The 19182-nt window shown below is 42.4% G+C and overlaps 1 protein-coding gene across 3 annotated transcripts; it reads right to left on the bottom strand.

Moving 5' to 3' along the window:
* Positions 1–1579: 1579 nt before the first annotated feature.
* IBSP (integrin binding sialoprotein) lies at positions 1580–18727 on the bottom strand. 3 transcript variants are annotated; one of them, XM_006135412.4, is made up of 7 exons: positions 18655–18727; positions 13375–13436; positions 13192–13242; positions 13009–13080; positions 8682–8753; positions 5239–5361; positions 1580–2495 (listed from the first exon to the last, which is right to left on the bottom strand). In XM_006135412.4, the coding sequence occupies exons 2-7, from the start codon at positions 13426–13428 to the stop codon at positions 1938–1940; spliced, it is 930 nt and encodes a 309-aa protein (XP_006135474.1). In that variant the 5' UTR covers positions 13429–13436; positions 18655–18727; the 3' UTR covers positions 1580–1937. The 3 variants fall into 3 exon arrangements, with proteins under 3 accessions (XP_006135474.1, XP_006135475.1, XP_025046687.1); XM_006135413.4 differs by having other exon boundaries at positions 5239–5358; XM_025190902.2 differs by having other exon boundaries at positions 18652–18722.
* Positions 18728–19182: the final 455 nt, after the last annotated feature.

Below are 19182 nucleotides of genomic sequence, written 5' to 3'. Positions count from 1 at the left end.
GCATGGCTCTTGTGCATGGCTCCACAGCTCTTTTTTGAGCAAAAACCTCTTGCGCAAAAGGGATCCGAAGAGGAAATGCAAATGAGAGCATGACATATGCAAATGAACGCTCCATTTGAATTTCCTCTAGCGGAAGAGGCTTATAGTATAGATGTAGCCTGAGAGGGGACATGACAGTAGTATTCAAGTACCTAAAAGGGTGTTACAAGGAGGAAAGAGAAAAAATTTTCTCCTTGACCTGTGATGATAGGACAAAAGCAATGGATTTAACTTGCAGCAAGGGAGGTTTAGGTTGGACATTAGGAAAATCTTCCTGCCTGTCAGGGTGATTGAACACTGGAATAAATTGCCTAGGGAGGTTGTAGAATCTGCATAATTAGAGATATTTAAAAGCAGGGGAAAAATAAAAAGGTAATTTTCCTTGCCACACCTCCCTATTGCCTTTTAACATTTAATCTTCAGAATGCAAGTTCTTTTCAGCAGATTTTGTAGGTTGTGTGCCCTTTGCTGAAATGTAAAGTTTGTTTTAATTTCTAATGACCTCTTGCTACGTTAGAACCAAAAATGTGTCAGAACTACAAGGGGGTAGTTTTAATCTAAAAATGTTTTTGTGCTACAAAGCAGCTATCAAATGTTCCATCCAATTGAAAGAACAGAAAGTATGGCATATAAATATCTACTTTGAAGTCAACATTGTTTGATAATTATAATAGGTTTTAGGACTTGTTCTTCCAATTACATGATTAATAAGAAATGTGTGGCAACTTTCCAACATGTTTACCATGGAAGGGTTAAAGACAAGGGAGTGTTGTCATGTGGTCAGAGCAGGAGACTGGGTCAGGCCTCTATTCTAGTCTATTTACAGTCCTGCAATGAGCCTGCAATATTTTATTTTGGTGATATCACTTCACATACCAGACCTCACTTCCCCATCTGTAAAATATATCTAATATCTGCCTACATTAGAGGCATGTATTAATCCCCTCTTAAACCCTTAAGATCCTCAGACAAAGATGCTATATATAAAGTATATGCGGTTGTGCACAGTTAACATTTTGTTTTGACCTGAAAAATGCTCGCCTTTCCCAGCAATTTCAAATCTCCTCCAATTTAGCTTTTCTGCTATTTAAACAAAATGGCTATTTTCACAATGAAAGTATGTTAAAAGCATATATCACTATCTTTTGGTGTTTATTTTTTGATGAACAGACACATTTTTGTCCCTTTTAACTTGGAAAAAAAAACTGTGTTTTACAGTTTCATCTCAAGTCAGTGCTATATCTTATTATTGTGCTTGCAGGACAAGTGTGATGAATCTGTTCTGGAGTATTCTCTGAAAGAGGGCCCTTCAGGTTATTCTGAAGTTAGTCTAGAGATGTTTTTCTATTTTTAATCAGTCATCAGTTGGGATTGGTACTGCCTTTGGCAGGGGGCTGGACTTGACTTCCAGCTCTATGATTCTGTGATTCCCTCTTGCCCGTGTGTTTTGTATGTAGCTCCATTGCTTCCAATGCAGTCATGTTGATTTAAACCAGCTGAGCATTTGATCCCAGTAGTAGAAAACTAGCAATTGACGTTTATTAATTACAACATATTGGTTATTTTGGTTGCTTTAAAATTAATTTTAATATAAACAACAATTAAATACACTGCAAATATATAGTATACACCAAAACTTTGATAATCCCACCAGACACATAATATTTCTCAGCACCAGGATTAAAAATCTCCAAACCCCAAGAGCATATATAATGTCCAAAACATGTCTTTAATAACAAGCACATTTTAGTAGTTAGCAGTAATGCCACTCATTAAAGATGGACCCAACCCCCTTTATACAGGCATCATGTTACATTTTGTTGCACCTTCCTGAGAACTTTGAAAACAATTGTCATGCAGAGTATTAGTATTTACAAGATGAGTCATGGTCTTACTGTTCATTGATTGTAATAGTAATCATGGCCGTATACATCATACCCATGTCCCTTGTAGTAGCCGTATTCATCCTCATAAGTTCTGTAATTGTCCCCTCGGGGATACCCATTCTCCCTGCCATCGTTATAATCTGTTGGGCTTTCGTAGCCATTTTCATAGCCAGTGGTGGTGGTCTCTCCATTTTCATAATCTAATAGATCCGCCGGGGTGGTGGTGTCATAAACACCCACATCTTCGGCAGGAGTGGTGACATCTAACCCCTGATCTGCCGTGGTGGTGAGAACGATGGTCGTCACTTCGTTTTCTTCCTTCTCCTCTTCCTCAGCATCTCCATTGCCGCCATTCCCATTCTCTCCGTCTGTACTATTGGTGCTGGTGCCATTGCCGCCATTGCCATTCTCGTCCACTTTTTCATTTTCTGCCTCCTCTTCTTCATTTTCTGCCTCATTGTTCTCGTCGCTGTCTTCTTCGTCTTCTGAGCCTTCACTCTTCCCACCTTTGCCCCCCTTTTTAGAGTTTTCTCTCTCTCCAGCATTCTTGGGACCTTTGCTGTCTTGCTCCTGTGTGTGTGTCAAAAGAGATCAAATTGGCAAAGGATTCAATATACAATGGAAAGATGCAGCCCTTCGAAAACGTCTAAGATGGGGACTGGCCTGAGGTCTTGGTGCCTCAAGTGAAGTGTGTCTTGCCCTTAATGGACTATATATGGGTAGGAGCAAGGATTCTCTCCCTGCTTCTTGCATGGCCCATGTAAGACCTGGCCATAGTCATACTCCTTTCCACAGACTACCAGTTGCTAATGGAACCTCACTATTAATTAAATTTTTACACCTGAGCCATTTTACTAGGGCTGCAACTGGGGAGAACAGTTTAATTTAAATTATTAAACAGAGTAAGTGTTTTAACTTTCTCATGTTAGTTTATCAAACTTCATTTTAAATAAAGTAAAATATTATGTCCAACACAAAAGGTTCCGTGTTTTCTTTATTTATGGCAGGGTGATAACCCTTTTTTGGGTTGAAGGTGATTAACCCACAGAAAAATCAGTTAGGGACCACATAAGTGAGAAGCAAAAAAACTCCTCCAAAAACCCTCAACTCTCACTCATGAGGCCCCCAATTGAGGCACCTCATTCACTCCAGCTCTGATGGGGTGAGGGGAAAGGACAGAGAGGACTGAGAATCAGGGTTTCCCATAGGCCAGATTTACTTTTTTTTGGGGGGGGGGGGGGTTCCAAAGAAAGTGGATTTTGTGAACCCCTTAGGCTCTGGGATGGGAACAAAAATAAGGGCTTCAATGTTCAAGACAAGGCTGCCAGCAAGTGGGACAGGGATGCAGTGAAGAGGGCAGGGCCTGAAAGGGAGTTTAGCAGCAGGAGGGGGTGAAAGTACAAAAGGAGTTTGGGGGAAGGAGTAGGGTTGCCAGATGGTTGAAACAAAAATACTGACCTCCCCCCCCCCCTCAAAAAAATGGGAAAAAATTCTGTTGAAGGGAAAAAAAGGACGGGGGGAGGGAGACCAAAGTTGTTGAGCAACAATAATAATAATAAAAAAGTATTCCAAGGACTTATTAAGCCAAAAAAAAATTAAAATAAAACAGCATTAAAACAGTGTGTCCCCTTTAAGTGCAGGGATAGGAACGGGGGAGCGGTTGAGCACTAAAACTCAGGGGAAGCATTCCTTCCCTTAGGTCTTTTAGCCTGCAGCTATTTTGTGCTAAGGTCGGGGGGTTCGGGTGGGGGGGGCTGGGTGCTGAGTGTTTGTAGGGTTGCCAGGTGCCCGGCATTTTCACTATGCCTATAAGCTGGCTCCTAAACTCATACCAAAAATCTGAATGTGCTCCAGACTAAGAATCATTGGATTTTATAGCACTGGAATTTCCCTTTGCTTTTTGGACGCAGGAAGACATTAAGGGTACGTCTTCACAGCAGGGCTAAAGTCGAATTAAGATGTGCAACATCAGCTACATCAATTGGGCTGCTTAAGTCAAAATAGCTTAATATGGCTTTTGATGCTGTCTACGCAGCAGGAAGTCAAAGGAAGAACACTCTTCCTTAGACTTCCCTTATTCCTCACAAAATTAGAGTTACCAGGAGGCAGAGTAATAAGTCCTCCAGCTTGACATTGTCAAAATAAAGGCTTGCAGTGTAGACGCACTCTTTGTTATTTTGGAATAACATCATTTATTTTGAAATAACACTGCTGTGTAGATGTACCCTATGACAGAGGTTCTCAAACTTTGTGATTCTGTGACCCCCCCCCCCCCAAGTTGCTTGCGACCCCCCCAGGGGGTCGGGACCCACAGTTTGAGAAATGCGGCCCCACGGCACAGTAAAGTCTGCCTTTAAACTGTAATATGTGTTCTGTATGGTGTCAGCCATACTGAGCATCTTTACCTGATCTAGGCCTGTACAATAATGTTTATAATATTAATGACAAGGAGTCTTGTGGAACCTTAAAACTAACAGATCTATTTGGGCATAAGCTTTTGTGGGTAAAAAACACTTTTCAGGTGCATCTGAAAAAAAAAGTGGTTTTTCTGCAGCGGTTGGATTATGGGTTTTTTTTGTTTGTTTTAAACCCACGAAAGCGTATGTCCAAATAATCTGTTGGTCTTTAGGGGTATGTCTACACTACCCTCCTAGTTCGAACTAGGAGGGTAATGTAGGCATACCGCACTTGCAAATGAAGCTCGGGATTTGAATTTTCCGGGCTTCATTTGCATAAGCGGGGAGCCGCCATTTTTAAAACCCCGCTGGTTCGAACCCCGTGCCGCGCGGCTACACGGGGCTCGAACTAGGTAGTTCGAACTAGGATTCCTATTCCGAACTACCAGTACACCTCGTTCCACGGGGTTCGAACCAGCGGGGTTTTAAAAATGGCGGCTCCCCGCTTATGCAAATGAAGCCCGGGAAATTCAAATCCCGGGCTTTATTTGCAAGTGCGGTATGCCTACATTACCCCGCTAGTTCGAACGAGCGGGGTAGTGTAGACATACCCTAAGGTATCACAGGATTCCTTGTTGTTTTTACAGATACAGACTAACATGGCTACCAGTCTGATGATGATAATGGTTATGACACAAATGGAGGTTTAACAATGGGAACCTTCTAATAGAAAAAGAGCTATACTGCATTTAGTGGGCCTGATTCTCCAGCATAAACCAGTTGTCCATTGAGTGACACCACTATAAAATAGCTGAGCAGAGAATCAACCTGAACATATTTGAGGATTCCTTGGGTCAGAAGCGGGATGGGAGGGTGGGAACAGGCAGCTTCATTTACTGGAGGGCTACAAATATTACCTTAGGGATTTTGGTTTCTCCTTTACCAAGACCCTTGCCTACAGCCATCGTTCCTGTGAGAGTCTCTGTAGTCGTTTCTTCACCTTCATTCTCTCCGTTGTTTCCTTTATTTGATTGCTCCTGCTGAGATATTACATGACACTGGTCACAGAGGATGTTTTGGTTTTGACAGAGAGATAAAATAATCCCATCATGTGAGCAGTAAACATATAAGTAGAGGGAATTCTCATTCCCTTCTTTCCTTCCTCTGTCTTCCTTAAATACCAAAGGAAAGCACTCTTTCTTGGGAGCCTATGGTGCCAATAATTGCAGGGAAAACAAAAAATCCTGAATTTGTGTTTTGGCTGTGGAATTCAAGAGTAAATATTTTAGAATACTGTTTTCAAAAGCATATTCATATGCAAATCCCATTGTGTGAACAAAATTATAAGCAGGAATTTAGTAATGAGGTAGAGGAGGCTTTGGGTTTATGGGGCATATTAAAAGAAGATGCTTGAGGTGATGTTTTAGTCTCACCATGCACAATTCGGCATATGAAACTCATATTTGCATGTAAAATTGTGTATTTCTATGGTAAAATGTAAGCCCTATGGCTAAACTGTCACATCTATATGTATGCAATTAGTAGCACGTGCAAAAACGCACATGCACTTGCAACCTCAATGTACACGAAGTTACAGTTATCTTGCATGAAGTAACCATAATTACGTAAGTTTCAGAGAGGTAGCCAAGTTATTCGGTAATAGAAAAAACTTAAAACACAAATAGTCTGGTAGCGCTATAGTGAGCAATTCTAGTAAGACTCTGTGGGTGTGACTAGACTACATCCCTCTGTTGGCAGAGGGATGTAAATGAAGTACTTTGAAAGTTCAAATGAAGCCGGGATTTAAAATAGAAGCCAGGATTTAAAATAAAAGCCTTTTTCGAAAGATCCTGTAAACCTCAAAAAATTAGGTTTACAGGATCTTTCGAAAAAGCGCCCCATTTTCGAAAGAACTGCGTCTAGACTGCAGTTTCAATTTTTAAATAGCTCTTTTTCGAAAGAGCACCATTACGTGATTATGCAAATGAAGCGTGGGATATTTAAATCCCAGCTTCATTTGCATTTTCGAAGTGCTTCATTTACATCCCTCTGCTGACAGAGGGATGTAGTCTAGACCTAGCCTGTGTGAACAACTGAAACCACTTTTAGTTTTGTGTCTCGAACTAATGTTTTTCCAATTTTTTTTCACAGTTATATCATATCTTAATATAGAAATCCTATAACTGACTGCTAAGATCCTAGCAGTACATAATCATGCAACATCCCAAAGAACCCTAACTCTGCTCGGAAAACTGAGACTACTTTGGGTTTTGTATTTTCCCAGGGATTTTTTTTGAGACGTCAATGAAAACCAAAACTAATCCCATTCTTTCTTTGTAATTAAACTTTGGTAACTAAAGCAGATTTTTTTTGTTTTGGTTCCTTGAATAACAAAGTTTGTCATTTGAGAGTAGATGAAAATAACCAGTGAAGAAATAGAGAGCAAAATGAATCAGTTTGTTGGAAAGAAGGAAAAAACATAGAGATACAACAACAAAACAGCACAGAGGGAAGAGTGAAAAGTTATAATGAACAAACAAAAATTATATAGGGTCCCACTTATGCCAGACTGACTTTTGAGGTTTGTTTTCTGTCTCTAACACAGCTGTGTATCAATCTATTCTGGCTTTAAAAAGGGTTAGATATTTCTTCTGGAAATATCTATTTAAAGTATGGTGATTAATCTTGTCCTTGGGGTGGAAATGAAGGCTCTGGCTTCCCAGGGATGTGGAATGAAGAATAGGTAGTTTTAGTGTTCAGTTAAATACTGGCTCATTTCACTTCTGAGACTACTGATGTTCTCCAAGCTGCAACTAGAGAAGAAATAAACCTATTTCTTTAATTATAGATAGATACATGGTGCTTGTGCTGGTTTTTTTAGTAAGTCCTCTTGTTACTCTGGCAAGCCTGGCTCTATTTTTCTTTCTTACTTTTGCACACATCTTCCAAGTATACTGCTCAGAATCTAAAGAGCAATCAACTTCGGCCATCTGAAGAAGTGGGCTGTGCCCACGAAAGCTCATGATACCATCTACATGTTTCATTAGTCTATAAAGTGCTACCAGAACATTTGTTGTTTTTTCTGTAACAGACTAACTTGGCTACCCCCTAAAGCTCCTTAAATCTTGGGTTAATTTAGTGCAAGTTGAAGCTTTAGTTATTTCCAATCTGTTGAAAGAGCCACCAAATTGCTTGGTGCGGTTGTCCATGTGGATAGGAATAAGAGGTTGTCATGGGGCCAATAAAATAATTACCATAGTTAAGATGTTTATTTAGCCATTGCTGAGGTTCTGCCTTTTCATTATAAATTATCTTTCTTTCTACTGTTCTTCAGGCTAAAATATACCACTGAGTTGTCTTAGCCTGGAAACCACTTTTTTTTTTAAACTGAGAATAAAGTCAATGTTTCTTCAAGTCATTTTGGTTCACTTCAGAAATGATCATCTGAAACCTCTAATTACGTAAACAAAATTCATATGGAAACTTTAGAGTTACAAGTAAAAGCACTTTAAAGGAGAAGTTCAAAGGCTGCAGGGTGGGTTGGGGGTTACACCACCCCAAACAACAGGACCCGAGTTTATATCTTCAGGGGTCTGGGTTTCTCCTGCAAGAGTTGTTTTTATCACCCACATCTAAATAGTTGAAGGTGGGGGTGCGGTCTGGAGGGCTGTAAGGGGGGACGAGTCCCCCTGCTCCCGGCGCGACTGTCAGCTGGGGCAGACTGTCCTCAGTGTGCCACGACCGCGTCGCGTCACCAGGCGGGGAGGGCCATGCCAGGGTGCCCGGGGTCTGCGGCGATGTCGGCAACCCACCCGACCCGTCTTGAAAGTGAGTGGGGCGGTAAGTCCCACTGTTTGTCCTCCTGCCTGTACAGTTTCAGTTCTGTAGATTTATGTTTTGTATGGAGATACTGGTGGCCTGTATTGCTTATGCTTCTCTCATTTCTCCATGCACAAGGTGCTCAGGTAATTATTGCTTCCCATGAACCTGACAGATTTTTTCAGCTGCCTTTGGGCTTTATAGATTCATATAGCATGCCCAAGATTTAACCCTAAATATTTGCAAATAAAAGTGTATGGTCATTTTTAACGTGTATAGTTAGGTGTGCAACATCTCTCTTTCCCTATATACATGTGTAATTAACACCTGTGGGTAGTGTATAAGTGGATGGAAGGCCAGGTAAGCACAATGTATGTAATGACATCACTGTAACCCATAGCAGTCAGTCAAGCCAAAAATTAAGGATGTAAATCTCTGGGCAGTTGGTAATCCTGACCATTTGCGGAGACCAGACTACTAAAAAATTCCTATTTTTGTTTTTATACTACTTTTTTTTAAAATGGCCATGCAAGTTACATACCCCTTCTTCTTCTTCCTCCTCCTCCTCTGAGCTGTCACCATCCCCCCCATCTTCTTCTGATGAATCACTGTTCTAAACAATTAAAAAAATTGTGAGCATTTCTTTTCCTGTGCTTCCAAATAATGCAGAAGACATGCAATATATACATACTTGTAAGGTCAAATTCAGCACCTAGACATTTGCATGTAGCTTCCAGCAAAGCTTGTGTGTTTCTGAGGATTGCATATAAAATACAGAAAAAATTCTGCAGGGATAACTGATCTACAAGGTTAGCCAGACAGTTTAAAGGATTCTGGTGATCTTTTGATGATGAACATGAAACTTGTGATGGAGAGTTATGTGGAAAAGGGTTTGTAATGTCAATGGAACCTTGACAGATGTGAATGTAATTCAGGGGTGAGCAATAATTTTCTTGGGGGGCACTTCACAAGTTTGCTATGTAGTTGCAGGCCAGCTCTGGGCCCCCCAAAAGAGGTGAAACCTCGAGCAGAAGGTGTGGGACTGGGGGCCACAGAGAGAGACAAAGACTGCATGAGTGTGAAAGTAAGACACTTTGTGTGTGTGAGACAGACTTTGTGACACAGATTGATGCCATGTCTACACTGCAGGGGGGGTTCGAAAAAAGATGTGCAAATTGTGAACCACAATTTGCATATTTTTCCACTTTTTTTCCCAGAAGAGGCTTTTCCGACATTTGGTCGCGTGTGGATGGGGCCAAATGTCGGAAAAACCTTCTCTTTCAGAACATCCCTTATTCCTCATAACATGAGGAATACAAGGATGCCAAAAAAACACGTCCACTTTTTTTGGAAACTGTTCCAAAAAAGCGGAAGCATACTTTGGATGTGGAAGAGCTTTTCTGGGATACCGCTGATATCCCAGAAAAGCTCCGCAGTGTAGACATACCCTGAGTGTGTAAAGCAGTGTGTATGTGACTGTGTGTGTGGCACAGACTGGGAGTGTGTGTGCTGGATGCTACTAGGTAAGTTTCTGAGAGATGCCAGGCTCTGTCTCTTTAAGGGAAATCTGTCCTGCTCTGTTCTCTCCTCCTCCTTTGCTCTGCACTCCTCTGAGTTACCTACCATCCACGCTTCAGATTGGAGCAGCTCTGCCATGTGTCTCCCTCTCCCTGGTCCTTTTTTTCAAGCTGGCTGGCTGCATGTATTGGTACCTGTGGAGCTGCCCTCCCTCCACTGCTGACTCTATCTCCGTGGGATCCCCAGGAGTGGGGCTGGGAGCAGGAACTATTAAATAATCGTGTAACTGCAAAGTTATGATGCAGTCACATGATTATTCAGTTAATCGACATCTAACATCCCTACTATCTTAGTGGTTGTGGGGGAGAGTTCCATGCAATGGGTTGGGTGGGGGGGTATGCAGAAGCTTGGGGAGTGTGCAAGGGCTCAGGGCAAGGGGGTGGTATATGTGTGTTGGGGGGAATGTGTGTCAGGGGCTTGGGGCTGGGGCATTCCCGATCATGGCTGGTTACCTGGTTCCTGCCCCACAGTGTTCTGTTCCCAGCCAAAGGCTGGGGGGAGGGAGAGGGGAGAGTGCTGCAAACAAGCAAAAGTTGTATTGCGCAAAGAGGCTCGGCTCCCTTCCCCACCCCCCTTCCCAATCCCAGGGTTGCGTGTCACATGCCTCCACTGCATCTAGTAAGCATGGTGAGAGGACAGCCTGGGAGCTAGCATGCCCCCGGCACTGGCCCTTTCTTACCGGTATGGAACACTAGCCTACTTTCACCTTTATTCGGGGGGTCTGGAGAGGAAAGGTATAGGCAAATCTGCAAGGCTCACAAGCATTTTTGGCCTTGGAGCTTGTGTCTTTTGTATGTTGACATTTGTGTTTAGCATAATTAGGCACTATATAATAGATGGATCACAGGATTCTAATGCTTTGAGTGACAGCTAGAGATGGGGGCCCACACAAAAATAATCTTTGTACCCAAGGAACATGCTAAATCACTGTGCTGCGGGGACATTATTTAGAACATTTCTAGGTTCCGAGGAAACCTATTCTTGTGCCACTGCATCCAACTGCATTACAGTCAAAAGCAATGAGTCCCTTAAAAATAATTTCAAACTGCTACTTTTAAAAAAAGCTTTTACAGTAATTAATTCTGCCATTTCTTCTATCTATACTTTTCAGTTATAAGCAAAATCATTTCTTTCAATGAAATCTCCTTTGCTGTGTGATGCACTATGTAATTCCACCTGCTGCTTTCCTGTATCCCTGAGCCAAGCCAACATGTGCCATTTCCAGAGGCCACACTGAGGTAAACGATGTCATATTCTTCATAGTACCACCAGGCACGATGCAATCCAGCCAAAGTCTGGGAATTAAGTGGCCTTTGTTTATTGTTTTAAAATTAGTGTAATTATTTTATCTTCTATGACAATGAGACTCTTAAAGGAGGTGTTTTGTGTCAGTGTCCCCTTTCTACTGTGAAAGACTGTCAAGATACCATGGGGAATTCACTGGGGAATTTACTGTTACCTGCAGCAGCCCCCAATTTAGGGGTCATGTTGGGGGATAGTCCCAAAGAGAGAGATGTGCCTGGGGCATTCCCACATCTACTTCTGAATGTCAGCTAAGCCCATTGCCAACTGTGCACAAGCAAAACCAGCCAACTTGCTGGGGAAGCCAACTCCCAGGGGTGCCACATTTTTCATCATTCTTTTTGTTCTTGTTGTTGCTGTTTGGCTGGTTGACCCAACCTTTTCGGTGTGTTGTGTGTGTGTGTGTGTGTATGTTTTGTTTTCAATTCAGCCATTTGGGAGGTTCCAAAAATGTTTTTTGCTGTGGCAGGAAAATATCAAAGGCCATCCCTTGACATGAGTTAGGGAGGCTTAAAGAATTGATGCAATGAGCCTGATTCTCCTTTCACTTACTCCTAACTTACATTAGTATAACTTTGCTGACTTCAGTGGAGTAAATCCTGATTGACACCGCTACAAAAGAATCAAAATCAGACCCAGTGCTTGTGCACAATCCATAACATCAGATCATCAGGCAGTTGTGCACCATCTGAGAATCTGCCCTTCTGTAGGAGGTGCACTTATGCCAGTTCAGCTTTTGGAGATTTCTTTCTCTAAACCAGGGGTGCACTTGGCCCTCCACTCTCAGGCAGGCTCCTTACCTGCTGGGGCTCCATGCTGCTCTAAGCAGCTGGCTGCTGGGGCCATGTGCATTTCTGTCACATATCCCTTGGGGGGGGGGGGGGGGAATTTGTGCACTGCACATGTGCACAAGCATGGCCTGGGCTGCTCCCATTGGTTAGTTTCCAGCTAGTGAGAGCTGCAAGAATTGTTCTGGGGTCAGTTGCAGTGTGTGAGGATCCCCTCTCCTCCATGGGGCTAAGATTTCTTACCAAATGTTTCTCAAGCCAAAACAAAACTATATCAAGTATGCAGTGCAGAGATGTACAGAGCTCCAGCAGCAGAATGCTTTCAACAGTGTGTGTGGGAGGGGCAATGAGGGAGCCTGCCTGTGGGTCTTGCTGAGCTGATGGCCAGGAGCCACCTTAGGTAAGCACCTCCTGGCTGCAGCCTATACCTGGCACCCCATCCCCTCCATGCGCCAGGTAACAGCCCAAACCCTCTGCACTCCCTCCAACTTTCCTCCCTCAAGTCACAATTCCCTCCTTCACCCAAACTCCTTCCCAGATGCCACACATCCTCCAGCACCCCAGTCCCCTACCTGGAGTTCCTTTCTTCTCCCAAGCTCCATTCCAGAGCCTGTGCCGCCTCCATTAACATAGAAGAATCCTTGACCTCTTCTTGAAGTGGCCCCATCAAAAATTATTGCCCACCTCTATTCTAAAGCATACTTGATTTAGTTTTGTTTTGGCTTGAGAAACATTTGGTATGAAATCTTAGCCCCATTGAAGTCCAGGAGATTTTTGCCATTGAGTTTCATAAGGGGATTTCACCCATAGGCTTTTGTTTTTAAAATATTAATATAAACCAATAATAATTTATTTGGCTCCATTTTAAACTGTAGAGGGAAAGTTTCATAGGCCCAAAAGGGAATTTAAGAGATTTGCAGGATCTTGAAATAATTAAGGAATAAAATAGCATTCCTAACAGTCTTTGGGACAACCAAGGCCTAATTCAATACTGTGCAAATGTGTTCTACTCCATTGCTTTCAAGGTGATGTTGATGGAATTATTCCTGCTAAAGTTTAATTCAAATATATTTGAATTGTTCCAAATAACTTTAAATCATCTGAAATTGGCAATCATTTTTGTCCAGTAAGAATCTAATTATGTTAGATGGACTATTATGAAATGAGCAAAGTTAAAACTGTTAAGGAGACGACTTTTACCTGAATTCTTCTTTGTGGAGGATACACATAGGCATATCTGTTAAAATAATATCTATGTCTGTTCTTGAAAACCTAGTGAAAAAGTTTTAAAAAAATCAATTTTGGTTTCAGGTATTGACATTTAAGAACTAAGAAATCATAATTCTAATACACTAAAATGATCCTACAAGGCTGATACCATACCGCATTTTCTTCTGAATCATCTGATTTTGCTCTTCTGCGGAAGCTTTTTGCCTGTTGGAAAAGGTTATGTTAATGAATGGTTCTCCTATTTAAAAATGGCAGCAAGGTTAAGTCACTGGAAAGTGGTATTCTAGTGTCTCATAAGTGATCTATAAGAGTTTGTCACTTGTTGGAATCACTTACTGAGAAAGCACAGGCTATTCCTAAAAGGCAGATAAAGATAATTGCCGTCCTCATTGTATTTTCTGAAATAACAAGAAGGGTAATGTCAGTGTATTTACTTCACACTTATGAAACGTCAACACAGCAAAGAAGCTCTTGCGAGTTGCAACAATGAATGCATCCAGAAATATTCCAGTGACACTTAGACAGAGACGCACACACGTGCACACACACATATAGATGCATGGAGATTGGCATTGCAATACTGTCATTTCTGGGGTTGAATATGTCACTTAGGCTACGTCTACACTGGCATGATTTTCCAAAAATGCTTTTAACGGAAAAGTTTTCCGTTAAAAGCATTTTCGGAAAAGCACGTCTAGATTGGCAGGATGCTTTTCCGCACAAGCACTTTTTGCGGAAAAGCGTCTGTGGCCAATCTAGATGCGGTTTTCCGCAAAAAAGCCCCAATCACGAAAATGGCGATCGGGGCTTTTTTGCGGAAAACAGTACTGTGCTGTTTACACTGGTCCTCTTGCGCAAATGATTTGCGCAAGAGGGCTTTTGCCCGAATGGGAGCAGCATAGTATTTCCGCAAGAACACTGACGATCTTACATGAGATCGTCAGTGTTCTTTCGGAAATTCAAACGGCCAGTGTAGACAGCTGGCAAGTTTTTCTGCAAAATCATATGATTTTGCAGAAAAACTTGCCAATCTAGACACAGCCAAGGGGAAAACTATGCTACAGATGGGGGCCAGCCAAAGTAGACAGACTCACACTAATACTGCTTGGCTAGTGTGCCCCCACAAGCAGCATAGATCTAGTGCACAGTCAATGGAATGGGGTAGCCACCTAAGCTTGAGTTGGAAGGGCATAGACCTGGCCAGCTAACCTGACTAATGTCCATGTTACAATATCCATGCTGCTATTTGTACCACGCTAACTAGAACAGATCTAGTACAAATCGGTCTGCACATTCCAGCCACAGTATAGAGCAGGAATGGAGAAAATATGGACTGCATCTGGCCCACCAAACCTTTGAATACAGCCCGCCATGATACTCTGGGTCGCCAATGTTCCATGGCCCAGCAGGTCTCTCTCTGCCTGCCACAGCCCTATACTACTCCAAACAGCTAGCTGCTAGGGCCATGTGCACATCTGCACTGTGCATCTTTTGGGGGGAAGAAAACTTTGCATGTTATACATGCCTACAAGCATGGCCAGGCAGCTTATATTACAGGCAGTCCCCGGGTTACATGGATCCGACTTACATCGGATCCCTACTTACAAACGGGGTGAGGCAACCCCGCACTAGCTGCTTTCCCCCAGCAGACCAGGGAGACGCGAAGCTAGCGCCCCCCCCCAGCAGACCAGGGAGACGCAGAGCGGCTTTTCTCAGCAGACACCTCAGCTTGAGAATAAAGGACTGAGGGAAGTGAGGTGTGGGAGAATAAAACTGAGCTCTGGAGAAATGTTTGGCTAGAGTTTCCCCTACAATATGTACCAGTTCCGACTTACATACAAATTCAACTTAAGAACAAACCTACAGTCCCTATCTTGTACGTAACCCGGGGACTGCCTGTAGTTGGTTTCCACACTTGGCCCCAGCATCTGACTGCTTTGAGCGTCATGTTGGGATGCAGTTGGCAGGGAGCTTGCCTGCTGGGCTGCTGGCTAGGATAACCACCACCTGACACCCCTCTCCCTTTCTCCCCCCCTCCTGCCCCATGTCACAACCCAAACCCTCTGCATTCCCTCCTACACCTCTGCCCGGGTCTCAACTCCCCCCTCAGACCCTGCACCCCCTTGTACACTCCTCTCCCAGGTCAAAATCCTCTCCTGTACCCAAACCCCCTCCCGGACCCTGCACCCCAATTCCCTGCCCCAGATCACAATGCCCTCCTTCACCCTAACCTCCTCCCAGATCCCACATCTCCTGCACCCTAGTACCTTACCCCAAGGTCTCTTCCATACTCATCCTCCATATTAGACTTCACTCCTCCATTAACATAGAAGAGTGCAGCCCTTTGCCACTTACCAAATTCTTGGAGTTGCCCCCTATCAAAAATTATTGCCCACCCCTTCCTTAGAGCATGTCTACTTCATTGCAGTTAAATTATCTCATGAATTTAGCCTTGTTTTTCTGATGGTGGATCTTTCATTAACTGATCCTGGTCTACGAATGTAGTTGTCATTCACCAAATTGTTCACAAACTATATTCAATCAGTTTTTTCCTTTGTGAACTAATTCATAGTTTGCATTTTGTGACTGGTCTTTTAAACCATATGGAATTGTTTCTGCTCCCTGATTGGATGACTTGAAATATTTTTAAAACAGGAGAACAGTGAGTGATGAATAGTGAGCAATTACAATGAAAAATGCACATCTAATTTGAGTCCTTGGCAAAATAATCCTTAATATTAGAAATACAAAACCTCTGGGAATTGCACGCATTTTCACAAATAAACTGGCAGTTGTCTGAATACTCATGAATGAATATTATCACCCCACAAATTACAGATGAGCTAGATTTTTGCATTAATTCATGAAAATATCGAGTCTTTTTCTGTATTATTCAATGCAGGGGTGGGGGCTGCATCCAGCCCCTGGCTTACCTAGATCCAGCCCCTGAGGCTCAGGGCTCCACCCCCCCCAGCATTGGGGAGCCCGCCTTGATGAGGAATGGGTTTTTTTTCTCACTTTTGTGCAGTTCCTGACTGATTTTTCTGTGAGTCAGTGGCCCCCAACTCAAAAAAAGTTCCCCACTAAGAATGTGAATGACTAATCAACTAGTCGCTTCCCCTACCACCACCCTTGCTGCCTCTATCAGAAAGAGGCAGTGGGAGGGGGAAGGGGGCGCTTCAAAGCAGCAGCGCCACATGGAGCCACAGCACTGCTGCTTTGAAATGTCATGTGGAGCCCAGGGCCAGCTGGGGACTCCCCCTCTGACCCTGGGCTTCATGCGGCGCTGCTGCTTTAAAACACCATGGGAAGCTTGGGGCCAGTGGGATATTGCTAGAGTCTCCTGCTGGCCCCGTGCTCCCAGCAGCGCTTTCAACTTTGAAATTTAGCAACAGCCCTGAGGCTCTTGCTATCCTTCAAAGGCGGAGGCACCCTTATCGACTAATCAAATAGACAATGCAAATTGCATTGACTATTCGATTATCCAGTTAATCAAAATGTTACATCCCTATTCCCCGCTCCTTTTCTAATGTCAAGAGAACACAGTAGCACTATGTAAGAAGTCAAGATTTTTGAACTATCAGAAGGAAATATTTAGCTAGGTAGCCTGTAATTATCCACCCTGGAATGTAGCTAATTCCTTATGGTTAATTCCTCTATCCTTGTGAATGGCTCCATGGAAACTTTAATGATCTCAAGTGGATTTTTATGTTTTGATGACACTTCCTGTCTCACAGTTTAGCATTCTTACTGTAGCAAAACCTCAACTTACAATTAGATAATGTCACCACAACCAGGGCTGCCAAACATGGGGTTTCCTTATAAGTTTCCGATCCAAGTAATAAACTTCTCTAAGCCTTGTAATCAGCTGATTAGCAATGAGAGGACAATGTGATCTTACATAATATTAATATGTGAAGATCCTGATATTTGTATGATATACATTCGGACCCCTGAATAACCTGATCTGAATAATGGTCTATTGCACTGTGACGGCACGTTGGGGGTCCCCCGTCTCCTGCACCACAAAATGGCACAAACAGACTCCACCAGCCAGTAGAATTGAGGGTGGTTTATTGCTCCTCCAGGATACAGCATAGCACAGATGTAATCTGGTTACTTGAACTGGGGACTAAGAGGCCTCAGTGCCCCCCTTGAGATAGGGGAATCCCAGCCCCCTCCCCAGTTCCTTCTCCCCTGCTTTCCAGCCAGGAACTAACTCACTCTCCTCCAGCCCTGCCCCCCAGCCAGGGCAGCATTCCACCTCCCTTTGTTCCTCTCCATGGGGGTCAGCTGGCCAAACCAGTTGGGATACCCTCTTTGCATAGTGACTCATCGCTTCTCTGCTCGGTGGTGCTACAGACAGCAGCCAGAGAGTTAGCAGGTTACTCCCCACTACGTCACATGCACATTTCCTCAAACCTACTTGAGCTCTTAGGACAGTGAAAGCTCTGGAAATCATGCTCTTAATTCTAGTTGTCCCCAGCAGTGAATTAGTGGCCTACTATAGGGTTTTTGAGAAACAGCTGACTCCATTATCTACTGTCTTTAGACAGTAGCAGGTCTACTACCTCTTGAGCCTTGCAAGATCCTACGATATATGTCCTGAAGTGAAAAAGTTATATAGAACAGGACCAGGAAACACATCTCTAGTTCTTATTCAGTGTTTTCTGTATGTCCTCTAAGTCTGTTTCTCACAAACAAACTTTTAGTGCTAAGACGATTCAGACTCTTACCAGACTCCTCCTCCTACCCACCCTCCTCCCCCAAAAAAGCAAGTCTGAAATCTAGCCACTAGGAATCAAATTCAAACCTTGTGCAAGTAGGTTCAACTACACTATAGTTCATGACATTTTAGAACTTGCACTGGTCTGATTTGGTTTAATTTAGTTGCCATGATTCTTCACTGAATTACAGATTTATGTTTGGAAGCAGTAAACACAGATCCTGAAAGCAAAAATATCAATAACTTGCACAACTGCTTATTTCATTAAAACATTGAGACATAAGGTGTCAGATCTTGATCTGATATAAATCAATATAACTCTGTTGACTTCAGTGGAGTTATATTGATTTATATGAACAAGATCTGGCCCCAAGCTTGCAAATTATACCTGTATATAATATATGAAATATAACACCTAAAACCTTTGTCTTTGGGATAATTTCTGTATTTAAATTTGTAACAAAACAAGTAGCATTAATTTTTTAAGCTGTGGAAAAATCTGTTTCTTCCATTCTATGAATTTTTCCCATTCTGTATTAAACAAAGGTTAGGAAAGAGTGAGGAAAAATTATTTTCTTAGGTTGTACCGTGGCAGGGAGGGGTTGATTATATTTCTCTCATTACATTTTTACTTTTTCACAGTTTCTATCTTACGTTGGTGTGGCTTATAGTAAGTTATAATTGAGTATGGCACAATTAAGTTACCTTTTCATTCAGTTTTATTACAACAATCATGCTGTAATTTAAAACCTTATTTACAAAGGATACAAAACAATTTTCTAATCCAGTTAGAAGTAGAGAAACAACAAATTGGAAAAACAGGTGGAAAAAGTTGGTCTGTTTCAATTTATACAACAAATAAAGAAACTAAACATAGGAAATCTTACCACCTTGTAGTCCTGAAGTATACAGACTAGTTAAAAGAAGTCAGTGGACACAGATTTAATAGTTCTTCTGCTCGCTCACTGTTTTGCTACTGGAATATAAACTCTCTATTTACCACCCAGTAGCCAATCATCACCTTGCCTATGTGATGTCAGCAAGTGGACTCTCACCATAAAACCCCCAATTTCAACATTTCTCTAGACACAGATTTAGTTTATAAACATAAAGCTCTGTTCTAGTGCCAGGGGGTTGTATAGTTTCATTTGATTAAAGGTCTCGGGTGAGATGAAGGGTTTGGACACTGGGATGTATAATAATGTTCTGGATATAAATTAAAACAAATATTGAGAACTCTATTTCAAGGACTTTTTCTGTTTTGGAAAATGTTATATCAAATGAAGTGGAAACACAGCAGATCTGATTCTCTTCTCATTTAACTCCAGTATCAATCTGTAAATCCAGTGTGAGAGCTTATTAGGTCCAAAGTCTCATTTATATAGCTCAAAAATATGAATTAAACACCGTGTGTGTAT

Source organism: Pelodiscus sinensis, chromosome 5 (genome assembly GCF_049634645.1).
Source record: "Pelodiscus sinensis isolate JC-2024 chromosome 5, ASM4963464v1, whole genome shotgun sequence".
NCBI lineage: Eukaryota > Metazoa > Chordata > Testudines > Trionychidae > Pelodiscus > Pelodiscus sinensis.
This window is presented reverse-complemented; position numbering and strand designations above follow the sequence as displayed.